The following is a 10,196-nucleotide window of genomic DNA, read 5'->3' as shown; positions in this document are numbered from 1 at the left end:
GGCACTTGATGGTGTACGAGGAGAGTAACGACTCATAGAGTGGACTGTAGTTAAATTGTTTAGTTTAGCTATGTGAATCTGTGAATTAAAATGGTACTCTTGTAAATTTATATATTGTATGATCACCGTGTGGTACTCTTGTGAATTACTAGTACTAGACAAAGATGTCAGCATGTGCTCCACCTTCATTTGTTGATGTGCTTTTGTTTTCAGCGATCTTTTGGTGCTATGAATGAATTCTCCGTACTTGCCGTGTGATCAGATAGTCTCATTACCATTGTTTGGCTAAAGTCCTGCTTTCAGGATAGTGAGCGCTGCAAAATGGATGCCAATACATTTTCTTCTGCTTATACTTTCCGAGCAGCAAATTCTGGAAAACGATTAGCACGTCCGATCTCTTCTTTGCATTACAGTGAATAAATCTGTTGCAGAAACAAATTCTGTACATGTAGTTGCAATGTCCTTCTAATAATCTGGTGCAAGTTTGCTTAATCTGCCCCTTTTGATATACACTGGATGTTGGCAGCGACCTAGCAAGATGCTCAGTTCAGTACAGAACATATGTCTGGTTGAGTACATAATCTGCTGTCGAGGACAGAGTATGGAGATCTATTGTGGGCAAGATGCGAATGTACCAAGGGGGTGTATGTAAAAAAGATAAGTGAATTGATCTTACCCCTTCCATGCAGATCCAACGCACCAGGAGATCTTGTAGCAGCGTATCATGGGATGAACCGTAGCACTGGATATTTTCCCCTGAAACCCGAAGCAAATTTGCTTTAAGCAGCAAAGTAGGCAATTATAGTAGGTGCGTTCTCACGATTGTGCCCTGCAGAGAACATGCAACAAAATCCAAGTTAGATCATGCCAGCACTTGAGAAATGTGGGACACGTGACTTTACTACTAGGACTACCTTAACCTTAGGTTATTTCCAAAGCAAATGTTTGTTGTTTTTGGCTGGCCGCCATAAGCCTAAGTTGTGTTTATTGCTGAGAAATTTGAATTAAGTTTCCGTAGCTGTTGGTTTATATGTCTCAATAGTGCTTCTGTTGTGCATAGGATTATTTGAAAGGCGTATAAATCTCATCGACAAATTAGCATATGTTTTACATGAGATGGAAGAGAGTACGTATTTGGGAGTTGGGAGAGATGTTTGCTGATCCAACTACAAGCCCGAACCACCTGCCTGCAGTAGTGGCGAAATGCTGAGAAGAGAATAAATGGATTCCTCATGCTCAAAAGCTTTGACGCCAAAACGAAAGAACCAATAGTTCTCAAGCTTCAATGCCGTCTCTGCTACTTCTTTCAGTGCATTTTCCATTTCATGCTTCAGGAAAATGTTAATGTACTCTTGGTCCTCATTCATCATCCAGTTCATTTGTTGAATCACCGCCCTTCTTATGCCTGGAGCATCGGAAGTTGGAGACTTGTACACTTCCAGTATCTTTGCAAGCATCTGGACGAACATATCGTCTGTAATCTCAGCACTCCTCAGCGCATCGGTGAACTGCTTTGCATTCCCGCTGATGCAAATTTGCATGCACAGGCCAATAAAGCTCTCCAGCAGCTTACCTTGTTCAGTTATCAGCGCCTCCATTTCCTACATATACAGCGCATATGATTCTAAGGACAACATTATTCCAACAAAATATATGTAGTAAAGGAAAACTAGTAGAATCGGAATGACAGGCCCTGTGAATTTACTATTAAACAGGGAAGATGGAGAACTCTGTTTTCTTACATGACCAGAAGGTTCATCAGCACAACCTGTCCCTTCTATTTTATCCGATGCAATTTTGATTGCTTCCAATACCTGTGGCAGTATTCATATACTTGTCATCCCCAAAAGTCAAATGTATACTAGTGAGTTTAAAATAAAATACGGATTTATCATGCAAGGGTGATATATATGTATATGCACTCCATTTCAAGCATAATATGTCAGATGAAGATAAATTATATGCTTCAGCAGAACGAAGTGTAAGATAACCAAAGCCAACCTTTTTATTTTTCGAATATGGGTGCAAAATAGATAGAAGCTAATTTTCCGTTCCAAATTTTGAATCAGGATTGGTGCTGGTTTAGAAGTTACCTTTGGTAGAGCTTTGTTGATTATCTCCAGCTGATCACCATATTCTGCTCGCTGGTAACTCCGCAGATTCTGCAGGAATTTCGTCACCATAATTCTGTGCTCTGCAGACTCATCAGAGAGCAGCGAGACAATTCGCTGCATGTCTTCAAGCTTAGTTTCTGACAATACTGGCTTGATGCTCCTTTCACTCACTGTACTGAGCACACCAATTTCTCTGGTAGGAGCAGTGAGCAATACCAACGCTTCGGCTGCCGACACTCTCACGGAGCTTTCTTGGACTTGGACGTCATCAATTTCTTCAGCTAGGAGACTGATGAGTTTCCGGATGATCAGGTGTGACCTTTCTATCTCCTTTCTCGCAGTGTCATTTGAAGCTAGGCATGCAAGGATGTCTGCTGCTTGAGCAAGCATCTTTGGTTGGCTTTCAGGATGATCTATGAAGAACTTGCCAATATTCCTTATGGTGTACATATTACTGGACACTTGGCACCTGAGCTCCTCGCCGGTCTCACCAACTGTGCTCACAAGCTTGCTCAAGACTTCTAGTGAGTTTTCGACTATCTTTTTATCAATATCGGAGTCTAGCTTTTCATCCTGGCAGCTTGTAATGTGTATGATCTTGGAGAGCAGGTTCTTGGCATTCTTCACCTCTGCACAGTTTTCTGGATTAGTCAGGAGTTTGTCGAGAATATCCACACCAAGCAATTTGAGCTCTTTGCTCGCACAGGTTGAATTGCTGGAGCTTCCGCTGGTCTTTGTCTTGCGTGCGCTAAGCAGTGAAGAAATAGCCTGAAAAATACCAGGAAAGCTCTCGACTTGAAGGCCAGGTGCGAGCTCCAGCAGTATGCGCGCAGCGTGCCCTCTGGTATCTTGTTCCACCTCTCTGTCCAAGCCCATCATGTATACTGCTTTCTCGATGGTATCAAGAGAAGATCGAATCTTTGTGAGCACCTTTTCCTTGTAGCGTTCATCTTGGTCTTCCCTGCTTCTGAGGAGGTGGTCAAGAATACGAATTCCCAACAGCTGGTCGTCCAGTGGGTCAGAGTTCAACAACTGCTTTGCAAAGGAAACCAAGTCCATGTTGACTGCTTCACGAAGATCTCCATTAATGCATTTCAAAACGCATGCCTGTAGATAGCGAGAAAGAGCTAGAAACCCCCAAATTCCTAGCTTATACTTCATACAGACTACACATATCCGTTTCAACGGGTTTGCCAGTATCCCAGTCAGGAAATAGAGAATGCATTGGCTGAGCACTAATGCATAGAAGATGTTCAGAGACCACCTAATGTTCTTATGATCATCGTTCCCTTGATTCTGTTGATCCACATAATCTTGCCTTTTCAGACGCAATGAAGACAAAACAATGCAAGCAATGATTGCGGCCAGCTGCACTTGTCCAAGGATACTTGAGAAGAGGACAGCGAAGCAAGATCTACCAGAGATGAAGACACCTATTAACTCGTACGATGCCTGAATCAAGTCATTTAAGGACTCTGAAGGGCTTGCATGCCTCCGCCAACTTCCGCGCCCCAGGACGGCAATTTTTTCCATTTTTATCATTGTTTCTGGTAGGCGAAGGAAGAACTGGTCCTCGGGTTTCGCATTGTTAAAAAGCCTGCCAATTGAAATACAAGTATGCAAAATAAGCGGGGATCAACATATAATAATTGATTTGGTGATCCTTATAACTGACAAGCACAACTAGTGGCTCTTTATTGGAACACAGTTAGTGGATTCTGTCTTACTACAAATCTGATTTTAATACAGGACCTAACCGAACATTTACCATTTATCAGGTGAAACTTTGGATCAGCAGATCACAGCCTTTCAATTGGATCTACTCAATCGAACCGGCCTATTAGGTCAAAGTGGCGCCACTGCCCACTGCGTCGTCTCTGAGGATGCACAGTCGCTCGTCGGGCCTGACCGCCGTGTACCTTCTACGCGGTACCCACAAGGGCCAACGCCAGCCACTGGTAGGCGATAAATAGTCGGTTCCTTATCTATATCTATACTTCTATTCTTCTTCTCTAATACTCCCTCCATTCCTTAATGTAAATGTATATCTGTTTTCTGATAAAATTTCAAAATGTAATTAAGATGTATATTTTTCTAGGGTGAATTTCATATATGCCACTCAAAATTTGGCTGTACCCCCATATGCCATTGGAAATTTCCCTCTCCCAGATATGCCGCTAAAAACTATACAGATATGCCACTACAGCCATTTGATCGTTAGTTGATTGTTAAGTGGCACTTGAAAAGACGATTTTGCTCCTAGCCATTCCTTGTCACCATTTAGCCAAATGATCTTTTGATTTCTATTTATATATTCTATTTCAAAATTTCCCGCATGAATATGAGATAATTTTATAATTAGTTTCAGCATGGAAGTACTCCCTCCATTCCAAAATGTAAGTCTTTTTAGAGATTCTAACAAATGACTACATACGGAGTATAAAATGAGTGAATCTACACTCTAAAATATGTTTACATACATCTGTACGTTGTAGTCCATTTAAAATGTCTAAAAAGAATTATATTTAGGAACGGAGGGAGTACAAAACAAGTAAAATAATGTTAGCTGAGCTGCTCCCGTCGCAATTGGAGATGCCTCCGGTGCTTGCTGAGCTGCTCCCGTCGCCGCCATCCTGCGAGCGCTGCCGGCACCCGCGCGGGGAGGGAGCCGCGGCCAGGGCCGCGTGCGGATGTACCAGCGACTCCACCGCCGCCGAGTAGGTGGCCTCCAATGGACCGTCGGCGCGGGGAAATGTGGCTGCTCGGGGGCGTCGGCGATGTGCAGATGCGGGGCGGGGTCGTGGCCTCGTGTTCGTGGGGATGAGATGCGGCGCTAGGTCGTGGGTGGTCACTGGTGAATGCGGTGCGGTGCTTTTTTTTTTTTTTCATTTTTCTGAACATGACTACAAGCTATAAGGGGAGAATGGTCTTTATTGGAAAAAACTGACATTATATGAGAGCTTCTACATGGTTAACTAACAGTCAACTGACGGTACTGGCGCGAACCAATCTGTGGTTGGATGGTTAGAGGGGTTGTAGTAGAGACATTCCCGCCGACGATGAGGTGCTCATAGGGGTAGGATGTGCGTGTGTGTAATTCATAGAGGTGAGTGTATGCACGTGTACATGAGCGCTTGCGTTTGTACTGTGTTCAAAAAACCCGAAGAGGACAGCGAGACAGCGTTCCCCCGCTCCCCCGATAGGCTCCCGCTAGGGTTCCGCCCTGCCGCCGGCGGGCCCTAGGCCCTCCCCGCCGCCGCCGCCCGCCCGGCGCGGCGTCCCTCTCCCCCGCCCCCGCTTTCCCGCTCCCGCTCCGCCTTTTCCACCGCCACCCAGCGCGAGCGCGGGCTCCCCGCCCCGCCCCTCCCCCCTTTTCCCCTCCTCCTCGCCCTGCCGCCTCCGCCGTCTCCCCGGGAGGCTGCCGGGGCGGCGCGCGACTCCCTCCCTCCTCGTCCCCCCTTCGTTCCACCCCCCGCCGCCGCCGGCGGGCGCCCCCGGATCTGGCCGGGTGGGGTCGGCGGCGGCGGGTCGTTCCTTCCTCGCGCGCGCTCCTCCTTCCAAGGGTGGGGGGAGGCGGCGGTGCTGCTCGGCCGGTTGTGGTCCGGTGTCCTGGTGCGGAGGCCGGCGGCGCTCGGGGAGGGGGGGTGCCGCCGCTTGGCGGCCGGGCGGTCCGGTGGTGCTGGTCGGCCGGCGGCTTATCCCCGGCCCAGATCTGGGCCCGTAGGGTTCCTTCTGGGTCCTTGCGGGCCGGCTTCGGCGCGACCGCGACGCCCTTTGTATGAGGAGCTAGGGGAGCGGTTGGACTGGGACAGTGGTGCCGACAACGTGCCAGCTGCTGCGCGGAGGCGGGAGCTGTCCACGCCTTGAGGGCCCGGCCGGGCCTGTGGGGCCACGGGCCCGGTAGGCTCCTGCTATGGCGTCCAGTCGGCTACCGTCGTGGACGGTGGAGGTGGGGCCCTCCCGTATGCCGACGGTGCTGCTGCACTAGTCCCGACTCCTCTTTTTCGTTGTGCAGACCATCTTCGCGGTGCTGTGGTGAGACAGCGTGGGAAACTTCGTGTCCGTGTTCGCGCTGGGTGGTGGTTGGTTTGGTGGCGAGCTTCGAAGTGCATGAGGTAGAGGCTGGGATCGGGAGAAATCCCTGTTGGCTTGGCCGACACCGACGTGCTGGCGCTTGAGGGTGCCGCTAGACCTTCCTGGAGGGCGTCGGGGCTACCCTTTCCTCTCTCCTCGCCGCGTATCGGGGGAAACCCTTGGCAGCAGCGTCGTCGTCGTCGCGTTCCTTCTTGGAGGTGTTGATTGGTGCCGGCGCTTCGGAGTCTCGGAGCTTGGTGGGCGATCTCCGGTGGACGCAACAGTCACGAGGCTCCATCGTTTTTGTCGATCCGCCGTTATCGACATTTGTTTCTTTTCCTTTTTTTCTTTTTCCTTTTCTTTTGGGCGTGCTTGTGCTGCTTCCACCCAGCACCTATCGTTGGTTGTATTGGATGGTTGCTTTGTAACACAAAGCAGGGGAAAACCCTTTTTCTTAAAAAAACTAGCGGTACTGGCATATTTGTACACGATGCAAATTTTGAGTGGCATATTTGGAAGAGGGAAATTTTCAATGGCGCATGAGGATAGGGGAAATAATTTAGTGGCATATAAAGAATTCATCATTTTTTTTCTATTTCCTTTTGAGCTCTCCAAAATAAAGAAAAATATCTCTCTTCTTATTGAATGTATCTCTCCATTTTACAAAAAATGAAAGTATCTCTCGATTAAATTAATCTCTCCTTTAAAAAAAGGAAAGTATCTCTCGATTGTCGTACCTTTTTCTTTAACTGATTTAATTGCTGCAAATCAACAAATTAGCCAACGGTAATTTCGTTCAAAATTCTCTATAATTGTGTACCATGGTCACCATGCCAAAAAATGCTCTGGTATTTAGCACTTAACATGTTTAACATCCTCTTCTAATTAATATCATATCTAATATTAACGTCGGTTTAACCAAAGAATTATATCCTAGTAGTAGTACTTAATATCAATATGCAATTAATATCTTGCTTAATATTAACCTCTAGTATAATTAATATTCTATATTTCTTAATATTAACATACTTCTACATTGCACATACACAAATACTAGTTTAACGGGTAACCAACTTTATTCATCCAAGTAATTTGCATGTTCCTCGTACATCATTTCATCACAATTTAGTGATTGTACATTAGATGAATAAAGTCATATACCTCTAAAAAAGGGTCATTTATACATGTAAAGTTGAAATAAAGCCATTTATGGTTCGGCATGCCTCGCAGGTTGGATTGCGGGAACAGGCTTCAACCCGTTAGAAAATGATAAAAGAAAAAGGAAATTGTACTTCCCCCTTCAAATCCCCTTTGATAGATCAAATTCCCTCTTGACTCCCAAACTGGTTGAATCACTCCCTCAACTCTGTCAAACCGTATCAATCTGCCCCTGAGTTGTTTTGGTCAGTATCGTAGGTGGTTTTGGGTTAAAGCACGTTGACTTGTCAAAAAAGGGTGGTGGCGATGCTCACCGGTGGTGAAGGGTGTCCTGCCGGGTCGGGAGACTATGAATCAACGGAGACCGATGATGGGAGTCCGGTGGTGGGTAGAACATCCTCAAGGGGCCGCGGTTTCGGCGGTGGCGGTCAGGTCGTTCGACGGCCATAAAAAAGGGCCATCTACATGTAAAGTTGAAATGAAGGCCGGTTGGGGTTTGCAAATGCTAGTGGCGCAGTCCGTTGCCACGGGAGCTCCTAGTCGGCGCCATTAGCGCCGATTAGAGAAGTCAGCGCTCGCAGGGGCGCGTAGCAGGCCGGCCCATTTGTTGTTTCTTTTTCTGATAGAAAGAGCAAAAAGGTTGCGCGGGGAGGAGCGGGATTCTATCTAGGGACCTCACCTTCACACAGCAGTGCGCCAACCACTACGACCTCCAACAACGGGTGCTGACTAACTTCGTTTGCCTACATTCTTTCTCCACCTCGCAAAGCCCCTGTTTTTTTGTAACGTTTTTTTTATTCTTTTTCTCTTTTTTGTAACGGTTTTGTTTGCCTTTTTTCTTTCCTTTTTTGCTAAATAAAATGTGTGCACTTTTGTAAAAAAACAAAGAATTTTTTTAAAATGCATGAACTTTTCTCAAATTTGAAAAATGTTTACTGGTTTTTTGAAAGTTCATCAAATTGAAGGAAGTTCATCGAATATGAAAAGAAATTCATCAAATCTAAGAAAAAGTTAATCGTAATTGGAAAAAGTTCATCAAATCTAAGTAAAGTTCTTCGCAAAAGTTCATCGATTTTAAAAAAAGTTGAGCAGATTTGAAAAAAAGTTCATGATTTTGAAAAATAGTTCATCAAAAAAAGAAAAAAAGTTCATGAATTTTTAAAAAATTACACAAAAAGTTGAAAAAAGTTCATCAATTTGAAAAATAGTTCATTGAATTTGAAAATAGTTCATTGAATTTCAAAATAAGTTCATCTATTTGAAGAAAAAGTTCACATATTTGCAAGGCAATTCATTAACCCAGAAACTACAAAATAAAAGGAAAAAAGAAAAAAAATGAAAAAAGGAGAAAACGGAGAAGAAAGAATAAAAGGAAAGAAAGTTTCAAATTAACCAGATCTGGCTGGTTAGCAGGATGGTTACGCTAGTCCATATCAAACAGAGAGGTCCGTGGTTTGAATCGCCACCAGCACACTAATTTTTTGATAGTTTGTGTGAGTATAAAAACTATACGGGCTGGCCAGGGAGGCTGCAGGCACCCGTTTGTAAAATACACATAAATGGGCGCCTGCAGCGCCAAACAGGATTTGCCCGTTGTCACCGCATGCCTTGTGGGGTGGATTGTGGGAATGGGTTTCGGCTTGTTAGGAAATTGGGAGAAGGACAAATGGGCCCGGGGAGCACGTGATGCAGGGGACGTTGGGGGCGAGGGTGTATCCAGTGCACCGGCCCAATTCATGCACCCAATGCACCGATGCTAGATGAGCCATTGGATAGAAAATAAAGGGAGATGAGCTGGCTCGAGAGATGGATGGTTGGTACATTTGCAAAATAATCCTTCTATTGTTTAGAAATTAACCCGCACTCCATATCTCACATTCTTAATTAGTCTTCCATAATAAAACGGTTTGCTTATTCATTTTCTGTCCAAATAAAAATGGGTCAAACCGATCCAAAATCAGACATTTGGTTTAAAACATATCACCCTTTTTCTGTTTGAGCAAAAAAAATCTGAACGTACATATTTATAGAAGTCAGAGATGTGGAGTGCGGGTTAGATTTTTATAAAGTGAAGGGTGGCCTCTGCAAAAATGGTATAGTATAATTGATGACCAAATCTGGGCCATTCCTTTTTCATCTATTGGCCCAAAACCCACTGGTGCATTGGGTGCACAGATTTGCTTGGTGCATAGGATATGTTCTCCGTTGGGGCTGATGATTCCTAGGTCGGGCTGAGCAGATCTGACTACCGGCTCGACGAATTGGGTGTGTGCGCTGGTCGCCGTCGGTCTGCAGGGGGTGGAGAGGAAGTAGGGAAGAGAGAGCAGCAACTACTTCAAACTTTAGTTTAAAATTCGATCAACTACAATGGCAGACTCTGTGCTTTCACTCGGACAAATTATGCCTCATATTTGATATTTTGGAATATATTTAACATTTCTTATGCAAAACATTATTTTTAAATATAGCACGCTATAGCATGTATAACATCTAGAGAAGGGTCACGCTAAATCTTGTATAGAAGGGCCACATGTATAGCATCTTAGGAAAATTGCATATACCCCATATAGTCTGTGGATTTTACAAAAATATATTTTCCAGGGATAATTGGACTAAATATTTTCATATTTCCACCACGTTTCTTTGTATAATGGCGCATAGAATTCATACTCTATCTATGTGCTTTTAACTTTATCTCTGTTTTTCATTCTAAAAAAACTTCATCTCTGTTTTCTAGCATTGTTTATTGAATGCATAGAAAGTTACTTTATTTCTTTATCTGCAAACCCTATAAATCACTAAAAAGTTTGGTAAATGCATACTGAAAAATCTACCACTGTTTAATATAGT

The 10,196-nt window shown here is 44.8% G+C and overlaps 1 protein-coding gene across 1 annotated transcript; it reads right to left on the bottom strand.

Annotated features, from left to right (window-relative positions):
• Positions 1 to 374: 374 nt before the first annotated feature.
• LOC119348907 lies at positions 375 to 4,977 on the bottom strand. The gene is made up of 6 exons (XM_037616916.1): positions 4,659 to 4,977; positions 2,094 to 3,711; positions 1,743 to 1,814; positions 1,188 to 1,601; positions 677 to 829; positions 375 to 530 (listed from the first exon to the last, which is right to left on the bottom strand). The coding sequence occupies exons 2-5, from the start codon at positions 3,654 to 3,656 to the stop codon at positions 800 to 802; spliced, it is 2,079 nt and encodes a 692-aa protein (XP_037472813.1). The 5' UTR covers positions 3,657 to 3,711; positions 4,659 to 4,977; the 3' UTR covers positions 375 to 530; positions 677 to 799.
• Between the last annotated feature and the right edge of the window lie 5,219 nt (positions 4,978 to 10,196).

This window comes from Triticum dicoccoides, chromosome 1B (assembly GCF_002162155.2).
Source record: "Triticum dicoccoides isolate Atlit2015 ecotype Zavitan chromosome 1B, WEW_v2.0, whole genome shotgun sequence".
Taxonomy (NCBI): domain Eukaryota; kingdom Viridiplantae; phylum Streptophyta; class Magnoliopsida; order Poales; family Poaceae; genus Triticum; species Triticum dicoccoides.
Note: the sequence above shows the minus strand (reverse complement) of the source record. Positions and strands in the feature narration are given on the sequence as shown.

Bases quoted from the DNA above. Each gene is read 5' to 3' on its own strand.
- LOC119348907 (XM_037616916.1), bottom strand. From the start codon at position 3,656: ATGATAAAAATGGAAAAAATTGCCGTCCTGGGGCGCGGAAGTTGGCGG. The intron at 1,602-1,742 runs GTAAGAAAACAG...CTGTATATGTAG, and splicing joins CTGATGAACCTTCTGGTCAT to GAAATGGAGGCGCTGATAAC. The intron at 830-1,187 runs GCAGGTGGTTCG...TGTTCTCTGCAG, and splicing joins GCATTTCGCCACTACTGCAG to GGCACAATCGTGAGAACGCA.